Source organism: Oryzias latipes, chromosome 3 (genome assembly GCF_053564925.1).
Source record: "Oryzias latipes strain Hd-rR chromosome 3, Olatipes_Hd-rR_3.1".
Taxonomy (NCBI): Eukaryota; Metazoa; Chordata; class Actinopteri; order Beloniformes; family Adrianichthyidae; genus Oryzias; species Oryzias latipes.
This window is the reverse complement of record NC_136239.1, coordinates 35,642,793-35,661,683: the sequence shown is the minus strand read 5'-3', so window position 1 is coordinate 35,661,683 and position 18,891 is coordinate 35,642,793. Positions and strand designations below refer to the sequence as shown.

General features: G+C 38.3%; 1 protein-coding gene across 4 annotated transcripts in view; it reads right to left on the bottom strand.

Moving 5' to 3' along the window:
- The window catches only part of ntrk3b (neurotrophic tyrosine kinase, receptor, type 3b), a 271,299-nt gene that overhangs the window by 133,522 nt on the left and 118,886 nt on the right, over positions 1–18,891 (bottom strand). For all 4 annotated transcript variants that reach the window (XM_023953662.2, XM_023953663.2, XM_023953664.2 and 1 more), the window contains one exon: positions 5,075–5,143. In XM_023953662.2, coding sequence (XP_023809430.1) covers positions 5,075–5,143 — 69 coding nt within the window. The remainder of the gene's footprint in view (positions 1–5,074; positions 5,144–18,891) is intronic.

The following is an 18,891-nucleotide window of genomic DNA, read 5'->3' as shown; positions in this document are numbered from 1 at the left end:
TACTAAAACAAAAACAAATACTCGCATATTTGTTGTGTTGAAAAGCAGATTGAGAGGATATGACATTCTTTCTTGCTACACTTCATTTAGTGTTGTTCTTCTATCACAAAAAGGCCTTGAAAAGGTGTGGCTTTCAGTGAGTAGAAGGAACTGACTGAGAAGGAGGATTCTGTCTGATGCATAAAACAAAATGTCCCTAAAAAGGCATTTGATGCCAACTTTGCTTCAAATACTCCCCACTTATAACACTGCGAGAGCCACAGAGGAGGGTTTAGCATTCAGCCGCCCCCTTCACCCTGCTGCTACTGTTGTCAGAATTCTGCTGGGCTGGACTGCTCAGCGCTGCAGCCGCGCTTCTCCGGCTAAAGGGCACAAAGACAAAGCGCCAGAGCCAATAATCTGTGTCTCATCCAGAAGCAGCATGAGGCAGACGGCTATTGTACTTCTCTTCTGTGATGTCGGAGCCTTTCACAGGAGCCACAAAAGCCTCTGGATTATTGAGATTCTCCTGATAATTTCCCCATTGTTGTTGATATTAAGACATTGCAGGGAGTGTGAAATATCTGTGCGGCTCACCTGCAGCACAAAAATAGCTGTTGTGCAGTTGCTCTTTTTAAAGCCTGTTGATTACAGAGCCGCCATGACCTATTTGATGTGGGATGAAATGTATCAGTTTGACCTCTTCAATGTTGCATTGATGTATATGCTCAGTCTTTCACCCGACAACACTCAGACCATGAAACCTGGAACCACATGCTGGGAGGCTGTCGATTCGGTGTGCGTCCATGTTAATGTGGCAGAAATAATGATTATGCAGACACTGCTTTTGACTGAAATTAATTGGTTATGTGCAAGACAGGAAGTTGCAAAGAATAGCTTTTTTCAGTTCAAATCTGGCCAATCAGAGCTGCTTTGACAAAAAAAGGCTTGTTTTCTGAGGGCAATTTCAGCTAAACATCTTTCCTTTTCATGCAATAATTACCTAATTTTTGTGTTTTCTGTTTAGGTTTAATTGGTCTGTGCCATAGAGCACACACACAACTTTCCATTCTTGTCTTTCCTCACAAAAAAATTTGGAGTAATTAGACAGAACTTTAATGAAAACACAGCCCGATCAATGAAGACATTCTTGCAGCGCCAACAAAGGAACAAGAATGCTCAAAACTGACTCCCTTTTTTATTTCAGGCCATAGACATAATGAAGCCTTGAAATTGGTTCTCTTTTACTGCTTAAAAAAATACTATTACAATAAAATTGCCTAGAGTAACAGAGATAACAGGGGTTGGTGTCACCGTCAAAGGGGCCGTGCTCTTCTTTCATCACATGATATGGAAATTGTTTCGGCTGGTTTGATCTTTCTCTATTTACATAATATCTGCGAGCATGAGCAGCATGGCTGTGGTTAATTCTGCATTGTCCTAATAATTAAAGCCAATAGCCGCCCGGCGAGCCAGTCTTGTTGAGCACAAATAAATCATATGCACTTTCCTGGCTAACTCAGTGCTGCCTGAGCAAACAGATACAATGAAGACAGGAGGCTGCACACTCGGTCAATGATAGAGTGACTCATTTCTCATTAGCAAGGCTTGATTTCACATGGTTTGCCTCTTGCGTAACGCCCCAGTCCACGTCTGTGCCGCCACGCCACTCCGACTGACACCTCTTAACCAAACACGCCAAATGGAATAGACACAAACCTTCACTTCTCATCAGCATTCAGCAGGAACCACAGCCTTCACCCCGGCCCCGCTTTTCATGTTGGACAACAAAGACACCATTTGTACGCACCTGAAATGGTCGCCTAAAAAGAAGTTGCACCAGACATCAGAGACTAAAACTGAGCCCTGTTAGCTCGGGAATGATTTTGGGGAGGGAAAAAATCAAATCCACAACCACGAAGTAAACACCCAGCACCATTTTTCTATTCTGTTTTAAAAAAGAGCCTAACAGGTCTTAACGTTACATGCGAGTGGAAACGTGGGTGTGCAATAATGCATGACATAAATGGCTGTTATTTGTGTGCCAGAAAGTGAGTGAAAATGACTTTGGGCTTTAATGGAAATGAAAAGGTTAAGCAGCAGCAGCAGCATTAGCCAGGAGCTGCTAATCAAAAGCTTTTGATTAAGTGATCAGCAGCGTCAGCAGGTCGGTAAATGAAGGATTTTTCTCTGCTTCCTGCTCTGAAGCTTTCAGGTTTGTGTGAAATAAATGTCAGCAGAGCAACCATTGCTGCCCATCATTAAGGGAAGCCAACTCTAAATGAGACTGAGTTCATCATTCAGATGTTTGACCACTAAGTCAGACCGAACAAAACTGGAAAAAAAAGAATGAGTGCAATTAAAAAGAGCTGATATGTAAATCTTTGTCAAAACTGTGCGTGCAGCATTTATGTAAGGGGCCAGTACTCGCACCTTTCTGCTGACTGAAGTGAGGTGTAAGGCCACCTTTGGTCATTAAAAGCTTCTTTGTACATCATAAGCAACTTCTTTAGTCTTCCTTGACTTAACGGATACTTCATGATACAAGTGCCACAAGCACGAAATCCGTACATTCATTTTCACAACATCCCTTAAGGGGATATACGAGCCTGAAAGGAAACTGTAAAACACACCTGCACTCCCCTAAGATGTACCTTCTCGTCTTAACAACCCGTCATGGGCCTGGACGACCCAAAAACCTGCAAGGTTCAACCCCTGTATTGTTGCATGTGAATAAGACTTTAGACATGTAGGAAAGATTACAGTGTGGTCGTTTGAGGCTTCGAGATGCAGCAAAACTCCACAATGATGGAGGTGTGTTGTAGCTTTGAATTTCTTTTATTTTCCAACATTTTCAATAAGTCTTTTAAGTTTAAAAAATACATTTACTTTTTTTCTTTCAAATTAGCAATTTTGCTTTACACATTTTCAATAAATGCATGTATTTTCAATTTTCATTTACTGTAGGCTGATCCTGATTTGAGCCTATAGGGTTAGCATTGTGTTTGTGGAGTAACACAAACATATGAGATGGCCAAAAGACTGTGACGCTTAGCTACACGGTGTCTCTTTGCATGCATCCCAACAACGCTTTTAAAACACCCATTTTAAAATTCCCCTTAGGGCAAATGGTTGTTCTTGGATACAGTATGGTGGGTTACAGAAGGTCAGTTATTACACTGACTTTCAAGTGAATGAAAACCAGATTCTAAATTTGAAAAGAAAAAAAAATTAAAAGCACTTTTAGACTCGAAATTACACATTGTGAACGTGAAGAATTTATTTAAAATGTGAAAAATTTAATTGTTAATTTGTGACAAATTTATTTTAAGCTTGAAAGAAACATTAAGACGTCACGTTTTTAGCCCATCAGCTCTAGTGGAACATGATTCAACTTGGTTGGAAGAGGTTATGGGGCTTTTAATGGGGTAAGATTACTGTCAATAAGAATCGTATGTCAGCGTATGCATGAATAAAAAAAAAGTTGTGCACAACTTAAAATAGAAAGAAAATATGTTTGACATGTCTGTTTTGAACACATTTTGTCTTTGTCTTGCTCACCTCAAATACGAAATTTCCCCTTTTATCAAATTGTCAAATATAGGTCACGGGGTCACAGGGATATACATCGAGTCCCAAAACATCGATTCAACTGAGTAAGCATGTGGTTTGAGCCTCATTTATTAAACCAAAACAGAATTAAACTTTTTAGAATTATACTGGTCTCCTGCAAGGGAAATTATCTTGATACCATAGCTCTGTTGAAATAAATAAAACAGACAAAAAAAACACGATAATAGCGATTTCCTGATGCATTTGTTTTTGCCAGGCGAGAACTGCTGATCGAATTAACAATGCACCGGACCCGAAAGTGGTGGGGAAAAAAGAGCAGCAGACAGCCCTTGTGTTAGGTGTAAAAAAGTCCATGTTCATCAAAAACGAGATGATAATAAGAGAATGATAAAACAAAAACCCAGCCAACGACACTGAAGAGCGGCCAGAGGTTTTCAGGTTTTTACTGCCATAAAATGATTTGTTATGGGTATTTCATAGTTTCGTTGAGTGTGTTTTATTAATTCATTTATTTTTCTTTTAATGTGTTGGGCAGGTCGTTGCAGGTCGTAGGTTCTTCTTCAATGACAGATTTTCTAATAGCTCAACTGTTTAAGAGTAAGTTTGCTTTCTCCAAGTTAACCTTTTGAATATTTTGCTTGCTTTCTAAAAGCCTCAAAAGTCCCAAAAAATATTTTTGATGTATTTTGACAATGTATTTAGTTTCAGTAATTCATAAAAAGGTTTCCAGATCCTTAATGGTAAATTGTCCAAAAATGTAAATAACTAACATGTGGGCTCAGTTAGTGAAAATATACATCTATTATAGCTCAATCAGTTCACAGTGAGCTGTTTAGACGGTCGTCTTCCTCTTTTCCTCTAGTTCTGGTATCAGCTGCATTCCGTAAGCTGTGTTTGTGGGTGCAAAGAGTAAGCTTTGAACTAAATGACAAAATGTCAAACTTTATCGTGCAAGCTAGTAGGACCTCTCCTCTGCTCCGGGACTTGTAGCCTGGCTGCAGGACTACCCCAGATCAGCATTGTACCATGCTCTCAGAGGATCTGCCCTGCTTCTACCTCTGAAAATAGCACAATAAGGAGGTCTGCTGGAAACAGTCCTGCATCACATCCTGCTATAACTTGGCTTTAAGCGTCAGGAGGCTCCAGTGTTCTGCTGATGGACAGTTTGAGCAGGTCGACATCGTCCTCCAGAGCAAAGTTGTAAACGCAGTGATCACTAAAATATTCACAGAAACCTTCTCCTATTTCTTCCGTGCTGTTGCTCCACTCATGCTATGTTTTCATGATCCCAACGAATGACTTAGACACCGCTTCCAGAGGTTTCCCTTCGGCACCCCTTCCAGAGGTTTGGTCCATCACGTGCGGGGAGACAAATTGGAGTTTGTGTTCAAAAAAGACAGGAAGTATAATGGCATGCAGTGAAGACAGCTTGTATCAGGGCGGCGGGAGTGCAGGGAGCCATGATAAAGTGCTGTAATAAAACACAAACAAAAGCCAGCAAGACAGATTAGACAAGACTTACAGCTCGGAGAGTTGGAGGTGCTTGAAGAGCTGCCATGACAGAGTGGTGAGAGGATTCTTTGACAAGTTTCTGTGCAGAAAAGAAAGAAAGAAAGAACAAAGACAGCATTAAACTGACTTATTTTATGTTGACGATTTCATGTCTGTCATGTCAGCTGTGTTCTTCTTCTCCACTTCTTGTTTTTTTATTTTCCTTTGTTTCTAAAGCAACGCTCGCTGTAGGGTCATTTTGACTTTTATCCTTACTTGGAGTGTGACATTTTCAGTGTCTGAATTAGTTCATGTTCTGATGACATTCAAAATATTCAAAACCTGCAAGTTTTTCACTAACTTTGTTCACAAAGTTCTATACGAAGAAAAAAATATGGTGTATTTCACAGATTTATTCTCTGTCTAGAGTCTGCATATCCCGACTTTACTTCTGTTTGTTGCAGAAGTTGAGATGTGCATGAGAGGTTATGGCACAGTTGCTCTTCATTTTTCTGCTGCTGCAAAAACCCTGAACCCGTATAAAACCTCTGCAAAATCTGAGTATCACATTTATTTTAGAAAAAGACAGTTTGGCTACCAGATAAATCACTGTAAAACACAATACAAGGAATACAGAAAATATTTTTACCTTTTAACAGACACAGGAAGGAAAATTTGAGTTTTTTTCCCCAACACAATAAGCAACAAGTTTTTGTTTTGAATATAAAATTCAAGTTGGCGTGTTTTTCTTAACAATAAAACTGTTTCATATGCAGCTACCAGAGACAGACAAGAGCATGATCAGTGGACTCAGGTCAAATATGCTACACCCAGTGCTTGAACATCAAATGCTAAAACAGTTTGATGTGACTAATAGTCCATTTTTAAAGCCTTTCCAGTGGTCTCCTACTAGCTTACAGTCCCTCACACCTCCAACCTAACATTACCGGTGCAACGGAGATTACAAGCAATAGTGGAGCTATCCAGCTGTTGAGTTTCGAGCCAGACTTCAGCTCAGATGAGGAAAACCAAGACGTAAAGGGATCCATTTGTCTGCAAGTACATACATCAGAATGGAGTGGAGCAGGGAACTTGTGGCCCGCCAAGAGTATTTTCTACGTCATAAATGCAATCTTTTTTTCCAACAGCAGTCTTTGTCTGTTCCTGATTCACAATAATTTGAATAAAGCAATCCTTAGAAATCCATTCTTGAGCCTAATGTTATTAATGTATGTCCTCCATCATCAGAGAAATGTTAAAAACACATACAAAAACCCCCACAATTTTCACCGGAGTGGGTCTTTAACTGCCAAGAAGAATTTGAGAGAAAACAACATATACATTTCTGCACACATGCAGGGGCTTCTTTAACTTACTTTTAAATGGTAAAATAAAACTGTCACCTACTGTATGGTGATGAGACATGAAGCAGTCTGAACCAGATCTGTACATAGTTGAATAAATTTAGCTAACTGAATTCAATTTGACTTGAAATCCTAAAGAAATGTTAATGTGTTCAGTGGTTATTGTGAAGATATTTTTAATGTCTCATTATCCTACGTTTGATATTTCTTTGTATGGATGTAAAACAGCTGATTGTACTGTTTTGTGCATTATTCTTGCTTTGATTTCTTGAAATGAACTATTTAAGATTAAAAAAAAATGTATCTACTTTTAATGAAACATAAAATATTGCAATTAGATCACAATACATTTTTCTTTGAAAAAATGCCTTTCTCAGACATGTGCAACACATTGTCTGTTTGGTAAACAGCCAGTGATGCACTTAGTGATTTGTTGCTTGATTTTCTGGGTGTAAGTAAATTAGGAAAATAGTTTCACAATCCAATAGTGTCACCATAATGATGAGTTGATTTACTAAGCTTAAAAATAAACTGAATTAATGAGCTGAGTTAGTGTTGACCTTATTAAAAGTTTGAAAATATTCATTAGAACCACAGAAAACAAGCAAAGGGGGGAAATCCCCGAAAAACATTTTCAAAGGTTGTCAGCGAAGCCATCAATCTCATCCGTAATTAGTCACAGTTATTTCGGCAGCATCTACCTTTGTTTTCTTGCTGCTGCATGTCGTTTTACACTTCATTCGTTTTATTACCTTGAACCGAAATGTTTGTTTCGCAATTTGTATATTTTATTTCATTTGTTTTTTCATCTTATTTTGTAGAGAAGAACTTTAGCAACATTATGAAAAAATTCTCAAATTTTAGAGTCCTACCCAGCTTTCAATTTGTAAAATATAAAATGTTCTCCCCATTAAAAAAAAAGATCTTTTTCTGGTTTTTTTGCAGCTCTTTTGTTTAAATCCATTTGCAATTGTCAAAAGTGAAGAAAAAAACAGATTCAACGTGCTTAGGGCATGCCTGTAAAATCTGCTGTTTATGGAATTTATTTAGCGATTTTATGAAACAGAGATAAAAGTTTTAGTTATCGATTTAATCAAAAAGACATAAAACCAACGGCAAGTAAGAAGGACACAAAAAAGGGTTACAGAGGAAAGTCTCAAAATGAATAATGGTGGGCGGATCCGTATCGAGTATAGAGTATCGATAGTATCGATAACAAGGTAACTTTCGATTACTTTTAAAACTTTCTTTGCAGTTTTTCTTCAATGCATACAAGTGCTTGAATTTACTAACAGGCTTCATTCGAACAATTTGGGCAAAAACCTGCCCGATTTGAGCAAAAAACTTTACTTTATTACAGTTTTGCTTTTTTTAACTTTTTTTTTTACTAGTGACTTTTATTACTGCCTCTATTTTAAAAATATGTTTGTGGTATTTCTTTTCACATTTTTGTTATATTGCAGCTTTTTTTTATTGTCTTTTGCACTAGTTACTGTTTTGTAACGACTAATATGCACAATCTATAATTGATGTATAGTCAGTTCGGATTGTCATAACCAGTTAACTAACATCTTTATTTGTCAAAAGTCTCCGTCCTGTGTTTTATTAAACGTAACAAATAATGGCGCTTTCACAAAATTATTCTATAATCACAAAATTTAACGAAATCGGGATGGATACCAACAATACTAGCCCTCTAATTGGATCGATACCCAAATTCCCAGCATTACCCACCCCAAAAACGAGTACAAATATTACACTATTTGAAGATAAAAATCATTCTGAAAATTTTGGAAACATTTTAAAGTTGAGAAGTCTAATAAGGCAAAGAATAATTGTGGTACTTATTATGTTTTTTCTTATAGTTTAGTAATTTCTTTAATTCCTTTGTGCTTATGTGAATATTTATCTAAGGTGTTAAAAATCTATGCATAAAATATTATTTGATTGGGAATTAATGTGTTTTTTTCCACCCACTCCTTTTTCAAGCACTTTATTATTTTGTGTTTATTTGTTTTGTCTAACTATTTTATTTTGTGTTTAAAAAATAAAATGATACGAAATCAAATTCAGTTTGCAAATAGCTGCAGCTTGGTTCAAGGGTTCAGACGTTCCCTGGACAAATGCTACAAATAAAAAGTAAAAACACAAAACTGTTCATTATAGTATTTACGTCCATCACTAAATAAATCTGCTAATTTCCTTAATCTAATACACACTTACCATCTGCAGCGGGTTAATTTGTATGAAAGAGCTATTAGACACTTGCATAACCAAGCGTGTCACCATAGCAACAGGAAGCAAAGGATGCTGGAGGTTTTTCTCGTTGCCAGTGGTATCACATACATATATATACAAATATACATTATATATATATATATATATATATATATATATATATATATATATATATATATATATACAAAGCCCCTCTCACCCTCCATGGGTGGTTTCTCCTCCAAGCTCAGGTCCTCTACCAGAGGCCTGGGAACTTGAGGGTCTTGTGCAGCAGTATCTTAGCTGTTCCTAACACTGCGCTTTTCTGGACTGAGAGGTCTGATATCATTCCAGGGACCTGCTGTAGCCACTCCTCCAGCTTGTCACCTTCACCTTTGATGCTTTCTCCAGTTCTTCTCTGAATCCCTGGTATTTCTCCAGTTTCTCATGTTCCTTCTTCCTGATGTTCCCATCGCTTGGCACTGCCACATCCACCACAACGGCTTTCCTCTGTTCTTTATCCACCACTACAATGTCTGGTTGGTTCGCCATTACCATTCTATCAGTCTGGATCTGGAAGTCCCACAGGATCTTTGCCCTCTCATTCTCTACAACCTTCCCATTTATACCTTGGGGTTTCCTTTCCATATTGTGCAAACATGTTTCTGTATATTATTCCAGCCACTTGATTGTGGCGCTCCATGTATGCTTTCCCTGCCAGCATCTTACACCCTGCAGTTATGTGCTGGATTGTTTCAGGGGCCTCTTTGCACAGCCTACACCTTGGGTCTTGTCTGGTGTGGTAGATCTGAGCCTCTATCACTCTGGTGCACAGGGCTTGTTCCTGAGCTGCCAGGATGAGTGTAGGCCAGCCCTTTCTAGCCATTGGTAGGACTTTTTGATATCAGCCACTTCAGTTATGGTCCGTGATACATCCCATGCAGGGGCTTGTCCTCCCATTAGGATCTGTCCTCCAGCACCGTTTCCTCTGCTCTCCATTGCTTGAGACATTCACTGAGCACACTGTCAGTTGGGGCCTTGAGCTTCAGGTGGAGGTCATTATGTGAAGCTGCAACATTATGTTCTACTTTGCTTATGAACCTTCTCTGATCCTAAAAGCTTTACATAATAGTTTAGAGACATATTTTACAGGCCCAGCCCTGCATCAGAAATCATTTAGAAGCAGGGCCGGGCTGCTAAATTCTCACATCAAATCCTGCTACCTAAAATCCTCATATTTGATCCACAGGGTTCCGAACAGGCAAACATCAATTTAAGGCACTTAAAATAGGCACGTTTGCTCTTGTATAAAATATATACATATGCCCACAATTGCACTTGAGCACATAACTGTTATGATTAGGCCAGGAAAATTGCCATTTCAAAAGTAAAGCGGTTTTAAAAAAAGACAAAAGTGGGTTTACTTAAAAAAAAAAAAGCAAAGTAACATAAAAATAAAAGTCTTATATATAGAACGAACAACATGTAGGTGTATTAAAAGCCTCACCTTGCTGGCTTTGCATTCTGTTTTTAATGACCAATTTAGACACTTAACATCATTACATCCCTCGACTGCAAAAAGAACTATGTCGCTTGTAAAGGGGTATTCACATGGGTGTAAAATTAACCCTGACCTAGAAAAACGTGAAGAAACTATTTTTTTTTAAGCATACTGCCCCTGGGTGTTACCGCGACAACAGTCCAACAGGCACAAAGGTATAAATAACTTTTGGTGATAAAAAAATCTGACAAATTCGAAAAATTTCTGCTTTGTAATTTTCGTTTTTACTCTTTAACACCGGAGATTTAGTTCCACTGTTATCATTCTTTTGACTACTAGAACTCTAAGCATTACACAATTAAATCCAGCAGACTCTGACAGAAAGGGTTTTTTTCGGTATGCAACACTTTAGGTCAGTAAGGTGTTGCATGTCGATGCAAAGCCAACATAAAAAGCTGATTATCCTTATTTAAACGTGAGGATCAGTCCCTTGAGGTGCAATGTGTCTTTTTCAAGGGGGTCCCTCTATATCAGACATTTACTAAAGTAGATGAGAAGCGACAGGGAAAAAAAAGGGTGGAAAAACAAGCAAAACAGGCAGTACAAACAAGATCGCAGTATGCATGGACTCACTCACACAAACACACCAGCTCTCCATGTTTACCACTCTGTGGAATGACATTGCACAAAATAAATGTTATTCCAATCTTAAAGGAAAAACAAATAAATAAAAGGAATAAATAAAAATCTTATCTGTGTCAGGATTAGCTGATTCGCATTGATCCAGTTGAGGGATTACCGTGTGTTAAAGGGCATTTTATATAGCTGTCCTCAATGATATCTCATGTGTTAAGTAATATAACTAATGTACCAGCATCAAAATAATCTAAGTACCTTTTATGAGTACCTTTTATATTTGTCAGGTGTAGGAACTCGCCTAATCTTTAGTGCAAACCAAAGAAACAAACCTTTACTCATTAGAAACTACATTAGGAAATAAGACAAAACAAGCCTGTTTTCCTGTTTCTGCTCTTTCTTCTTAGTCCGAGCTTGTTTTTGGCAGTACCATTCCATAAATAAGTAGCTATAAAGATATCTTAACCTTGGCCCGCTCAATCCAGCCATCCTCCTTTGATGAAAAAGATGACTGATGGGATTAGATTTTTGTAAGGTCCATTTTGCTCTTTGGCTCACTCCTGAGAGTGCTGTCTATGAACGCAAACCAAAAGAGATGAAGGTGTAAAATCTCCCAGCATCCCCCAACAGTTCCATCTGAATATTTGGGACTGTCTAAAATCTTCTGTTTGGTTCATAAATGCATGGTTCTTTTGTCAAACAGAATGTCTTATTTACTACAGTCTCAACTGGGAACAGAAAAACTAAAACTATACAAAATATCCAATTACAAAGAACACACAATTGTATCACACTTCTTAAACAACCAAAACATATTAATCATCACAGACATTTGCAACAACACTGATAATCTAAGAACAATTACCTTCCTTTAAAAACCCCCTCCAATGAAAATATTGTTTTTAACATGTTCTTGTGGCATTTTTGTCATGATAAATGACATATATAAAGAGAATTAAGGTCAAAATTGCATTTCTGTGTATTTCTTTATACACATTGTTGTGAATCTGAAGCCGATGAAATAAATAGTGTCGAAAAACGCTTCTAGCTGTGACATAGGTGCTACAGTCGGCTGGCCACAAGCTCCCTGCTCTTCTCTATTTTGATGCATCCACAGACAAATAAATCCATGTATGTCTTTGCCTTCCTCGTCTGAGCTAGAATCTGCCTCAAAACTCTACAGCTGGATAGCTCCAATATTGTTCACCATCTTTGCTGAACCACTAATGTTAGGTTGGGGTTGTGAGGGGCTGTAAGCTAGCAGGAGAGGGTGTAAACAAAGGGATGATGGGGAAATGGGCGCCTGCCTACACCCTGCTAATTGTCCCGCCTACAACTGTTTTGACCAAAAAAAAATGGCACAATGTTAAATAAAAGACCACTGGGAAGGATTTTAAAATCGATCAAAAGATTATTGGAGTAAGTTTTTAAAGAGATCTTCCTGGATTTATTTCACTACAGCAAGGCAAAGAAAAAGGACAAGAACTTCTTACAATTGTTCACATATTTCTGTGGAAAACAAAGGCTTAAACTTTGACCAACTCATTAAAAAAATCAGCTGCTGCTGCAATTGTTTGTATTAAAAACTTTTGCTTTAATTTAACGAATACTTCTTTCCTGAATCATCCCGAAAACCAAGCTAAAAAAGCAGATTTCAGGATTCGTGTTTTGATGAAACTTCCCATGAATGTGCATGTGTCATTCAAGAAGCGGAGTGTTTTTGTGCACAGAGTGAGACCTCCCCACATTTCTGTTTTGTTCCAAAAGGTCACTCCTCCTCTCATGACAAGAAATGTCACCAACAATTGGATTTGGGACAGGTTAAACTACAATAACAAACAAACAAGCAAAGAGCCGATCAAAGCTGAAGCAATGAAAACAGACAGGAGGTGAAGGAGGCCAAATGCTGTTGGGACTACAGATAAATATTAAATTAGGAAAATTAGTGGTGTTGAAAAATGGTTCTGTTCCTAACACAAGCAGCCATGTTTGCAGGCCAAGTGTGGCACAGAGCTGACATGCAGCATCAGCACAGCAGCTCTGTGTTCACCCAGCCACAAACCGCTGCTGCTGATGGTGCTGCTGCTGGTGCTCAGACTGAGCTCACTTGAATAACGAATTATAAATTCGTGATTCACATGAAATTTTCATTAGGTTAGGGTAAAAAAAAAAAGTATACAGCAGAGCAAATGATGCATCTCTGTTTTATCATCGATGATACTATTTGCTTCCCAATGCAGCCGTTGGGAAGAATGCTAAACTCAACCTCCATGTTAGACTCCTCTGCAGAGAAGGTGCAACTCCTCCTCCTCCTCCCTGCTTCGTTAATAATTCTATTTGGCACAGATGCCATTGGGAGGGCTTGGCCACTCAAGAGAGTTGGCTAATTAGTGCAGCATTACTTGAAGCCGAAATGTACTGTCTGAGAGTGGGGGAGGTCTGCAGATTGACATTCAGGATCATGTGCAGGGTAACCAGACAGTCGCCAAGCTCAGTGTCGCAGCGGATCAGCAACACAGATGCAGCAAAGTCCAGCTTTCATCGGATTCGCTCAGAAGAAGGCGCTAATGTTTTCTACTACGACATAAATGGATTGCTTCCGTTTAGTCCTGCCTTTCTTTCTTTTGCGACCGTTTTTTCTCCTTGAAACGCGTCGTAGCTTTTTATGCTCTGAGTTATGTGAAAGGCTGTAATCTCAAAAATCACCTTCAACAAAAGTATGTCTGTTATTTTATTTTTTCATGTGCCTCATTCTGAAAAAAGTAAGTGCTTTTTTTTATCAGAGCTCAAAAGCTGGCATTTTCAAAAAAACAGTGGAAATATTTGACAAATGTGCAGATTATTATGTAATTTGATTGAAGCCATTTTGTGTCTGCGTTTAATGTCAGACTGTCTTTTTAGATTATTTAAAACATATTACAGTGTAATAGGAACAGGACATTTTAAAGCACACTAAAGTTTCCCTTCATTCTAGAGGAACAGTTTTCTTTTTGACTAGAAATGATAAACACTCACTAATTTATTTTAAAACAAATCAAACCAAAATGACTATTTTTCCAGTAGTATCTTCCTTTGCAGGTGGAATTCAGACCAGAGACAAACAATCATCAGTAAAATCAATGCAACACACACAGACCCAATATAACACAACTTAATAAATAAATAAAAACCTAATTAAAAAAGACACGATAAAAATCTTAAACATTTGCAATAAACGTGCTACAAATAAAATGGTTGAAATTCTATTTGTTTCTCTGAACATAGTTGCATCAGAAAAAAGCAACTCCATTTGATGGATTAAATAATTTTCATTTTCTTTTAATATTTGCACCAGTCAGCAGTGAATCCAGTTTATTATTATTATTTTTTTACAAATAGAGTAGCTACACAAACCTCCTAAGGGGATTTACAATATATAACTCAGGGGGTTGAGAAATATGACAAACGGAGGATCACTTCACAATATATATTACCTTTTTTATTTAATTTTTATTTTAAAAATAAATACAAGGAATTCATTCTATTGTAGAGCCAAACTAAATGTTTCCACTTTTCTCTGTGACAGAATCAGCTGATCTCGGCTTCAGAATGTGCCGGAATTCTGTTAATCGTGTAAACGGTTAAAGAGTTACAGTAGTTTCATGTAAACAGAATGTAAACACCAGAGTCACAGGCCTTTTGTTGCAAATATGCATCAAACCACTTTGGTTCCAAAACATTTTTTTTTGTTTTTTTGTTTTTAATAGCTGGAAATAAATTCAGGTGTCAAGGGGTTAAATATTTTTGCACCTTCTGTGTTTTTAAGAGATTCACTTTACAGGATTTTCTTCATATTAGCCAAAAATGCATTCTTCTCATGCTGTCATTGTTGAATTTCCAACCTCAAACTATCCAACAGCAGGAAGGTCACTGCTAAAGGTTGAGGGTAACATAAAGGGTTAAGACACTAATAAGGCTGGCATGAGTCTTGGCGCTGTGCATAACTCTGATAATGCTCGACACTCATTTCATGCTTTTCAGTCTCTAGTGTAACTATAAATCTCATGGTCCACTGATCCATAGCTTTCCACAGCTTAAATATACTGAATGCACCTTAACTGAGTACACACTCTGCACTGTGTGTGTATTGAAGTGCTCAGTGCGTGTATGTCAATATGCGTCTTCCTCCAAAGAGAACTGGCTACTACTGAATTAATGTTTTTTTTCTTTTTCTTTAGAATAAAAATAATCTTTTTGGGTTAATTTCAACACTTTCTTCTGTGGACAATAAGTCATTATACAACAATTTTTCCATCTTCGTGTCACTGCAAAAGCCAAAGCGGCCTTCTCATTGAGTGCATAAGGGGATCAATGAGGTTTTTCTTTTAGCACAAAGAGCAGATCTTCCCTTCACACTGTACTCCTTTATTTCCCGTAATCAGCTCAGCGAGAAACTTGACTGTCTCAAATTATGCAAAACTTTTTTCTGCCAATTTGATGCCATGGCAACAAGCGACAGCCAAACAAATTGGCCTATTTTGGAAGTGATTACAATGGAGCAGCACTGTAAGAAGGTAATGATGCAGTGACAGACAATTACAGTGTGTTCACTTCTAAAGATCCATGATAAATATTCATGCAATTGACTAATGCACCCAAAGTGTAAGCCTTATGTCTCATTTTAAGCTTTCATTTACTCCTATTTGTTTGGATTTATTTTTATTTGATTATATATTTATAAATGTGCTAAACAAGTTTGCAGACACTGCTATCGTGATGTTTTTTGATCATCCATGTTTGTTTTATTCAATCAAACGGTTCTGTTTCTCCGCCCGCCATAAGGAAGATGACCATATCTGGGAAATCCTGTGTTTGCTGCTGCTTATCATCTCATAATCACCTCATTATCATCATCCTATCCACCTGTTCAGTCAGGTATTGCAGATTCCCTCCATTGTCCCTTCAGTGCCGGATCATAGTAATTTCTACTCGTTCCAGAGTTACGGTTCCTGTCTGGTCACGGATCTAAGTTAAGTCGAAGACCTTGCCTTCTGGATTACTGTCATTCAGTCCACAGATTCCAGCAGCATTTGATATTGGCCAGTGCTCCTCACTCTAGCCTGGAATTCCCATTCAAAATGTACCCTCATCTTTCCTTCAGGAATATAAAAAACAATTGTAATAGCTTTAGGGTGTCTCTAAGAATCTGTCAGCAGAGATCTCATCCCCTCAGGACTACCTTAATGACCCTCTGAAAGAGTTGCTGGGTGGAACCATAGACAGTAGATAATCGCTGGACAAACTGACTCCTCCCCCTCATGTTCAAAACAGGAAGTAACCACTGGCTCCAAGAAGCCAAAATCCCATAGACTTCTTTTGAGAAATAAACAGCTATTACTCAGTCAATCTTGTCAGAATAACCATTCTTGCTCTGCTACCTTTTTCTTAAAATGTTCTTGCTAATTCTAATATTTCTTTATGGTATCACAGTTCAAGTTATAAACTGAACAATCAGATGGCTCAGTAAAAGCATGTGGTGCCCGCTGGCCCCAGCTCGAACGTTTTTGATTGACAGAATTTCCTGAGGCGCTTTTAGTGGAAGGGGTGTGGATTTCTAACAAGCTTAATCATTATTGGCGACAGTAGTTGCCCTGGAAACGTGATTCAGACCGACTCGGACCAATCACTGTTGACCGGCTCCAAATGCCGGTGCCCATATTGCGGAAAAATGGTGACTGAACTGGAGCAAAGGTAAAGCATTTTCCAAAGGTGATGTAACACCCACTTTGTCCAGTGACATCTATGGTGGGAACACAAGCTGGGTCTCAAAACTCCATGCAACTGATATTAATGTTGTTTGTCCTAAAACAGATGAACATATTTGTTGAATTCCAAATACTACAGTTAGCTTTGAGTCCTGCTGTTGTGTTCACTGCTACAGCATAAACAGGTGTCTCTTTGGTCAACCTTTTATGGCAGCTTTTGTACTCCAAAGAGGCCAAAAAAAGAATGGAGGAGGTAGGAATCGGAATCAGACTCATCAGGAATATCTCTTTTGCGATGAATAAAAAAAAAAAAAAATGCATTAAATGATTAAGCTTTCTTAACAGTTAAATAATGGAGACATGTCAGTTCAGCACATGTGTCTTGTGCTTTTCCAGTCACTCTAATGTGAGCAGACTGTGAGTTTTATTCAACCATGATGGCATTAGAAGGGGCTTTAATGATAAACCACAATTACCCTCTTCTCTTTCTGATTAACCTGCACAATTACACATTTCTCTGTATTTGTTTTTAGTTGGTGCATTTTTATGCTCCCCCCAAACAAACAAAAAAACAGAGGGATAAGGACAGACAAATTATCAGGGCACAGTTAGGAAAAGCAAGAAAAAGAAGACATGAATGACATAAAAGCCAGAAATGAAACTGAGCAATCTTGCATGCTAGAGCAGAATATAATATAAAAGCATATTTTATGTGACTAAACATGACTGTCTCATTAAAATATTATATGTGTTGTGTACATGTTGACTATTTGATGGCAGCATGATTAGGGAGACCTTAACAAGCAGAGCTTTGGCAACCTGGAACATCAGAGAAGCAGTTAACAGTGAGGCTAATTAAATTAAAATGGCTTTAATTTGCAGGATGAAGTTAGAGACTAGTTCAGGTGTGATGATCCACAGATTGAGGAGCATTCCAGTGCTGAAGCAGCTCAGCCTTAGTTTTCCAATAGCAACGTGACCTGACAAGTCATTGGGTTTTCATCAGATTTTCTCCGCTGATGACACAGAAATGACGCACAAAAAAGCAAAAGCATTTCCAGAAATATCAAACATCCTTTTTACGAATGGATTCCGTCACAGACATCTATTCAGTTTTTCAGACTGCAGGGAATCTTTATTTACTTTAAAATCCAATCACAGCAGGGTCTTCATAGAAAATTACTCTATTTAATGCATCAGCAGAATTTAAGGCTAAAGTGTAAGAACTTTTCTAGCTGATGTAATTGTTATAATGAAAAGGATTTTTGGTGGGTTCTTAATGCTTACAGGTTTTATTAATGTCCTCAGCATTTGACACTTGTCTGTCAAGTGAAATTTCTTTGTAGTAAGTTGTTCCAATCTTGATGGAGTGTTTATAATTACCTCCGTGATCCTCTTGCTCCACGAAAAGCTTGGAGCAAAATAAAAGTATTTGCTGCACACTTTAGCTCCAGCCGGCTCAATTCCTCAAATGCCAGAAAGAGTTTACTCCGGCTTTATTGAACATCAGTATTAGAGGACAATAGTTGCCAACATTGTGGACCAGGAGGGATAGTCCTAAGGTCCCTTATGGCCCTTAAGGATCAAATGTTCATTTAATGTTTTTGATGTTTTGAGGAACTCCAGATGATTTTGGCTCGGTGGGAAAATGGAAAGTGCCAACCGCCGGGCCGCTCAGTTTGGATCCCATGTTTACAGTAATTACCCAAATGTCCCCAAATCCATGAGGTAATGATTTATAAATGCTAAAATATGGGGCCGTATTTAAAAATAGAGGTAATTTGCTTGAAGCAAATGAAGCCTGTCTTGGCACATTTCCCCCTCCCTTGTGAAATATTCAGTGCACGTAGTGAAGCCCTAACATTGGAGGCAGCAGACTGCAGCGGCAGCTACAGAGCGCAGCCTCTGGAGAAGACACAGGGCTGCGCTCACCTGTCATTGCTGGGGAATCTGCTGTTCCTGGATGCCCTGCTTATTTGTACTTTAGCTTCTACATTTATGAAACTATGCAGGCATTTTTATTTCCCACCATTGTGAACATTTAAAGCCCCTCCCACAGACAGACCTCTATCCAGGAGGAAGGCGCTGGAAATCATCTCATGATGCAGTGAAGGTGAGGCAGCACTTGAACAGTAATACTGATAAAGGGAGCAGAAAAGATGTGCTTAAAATCTCCCTCTTTGAACAGTTCAATCAGCAGAAATGCAACGCCAGGGAGTGAATCCCATAAATTGTGTTGGGGTGCCGTGCAGAATTCATTTCATCAAAACAGACAAGGAGAAACTTCAAACAGCCACCGTTTCATTATAATCAGGCACACCGCAAATCTGCATCAAGAAGAGTTAAGGTTGGCTTCAGGGAGACGGGTAAAAATAGTTTCCTCTCT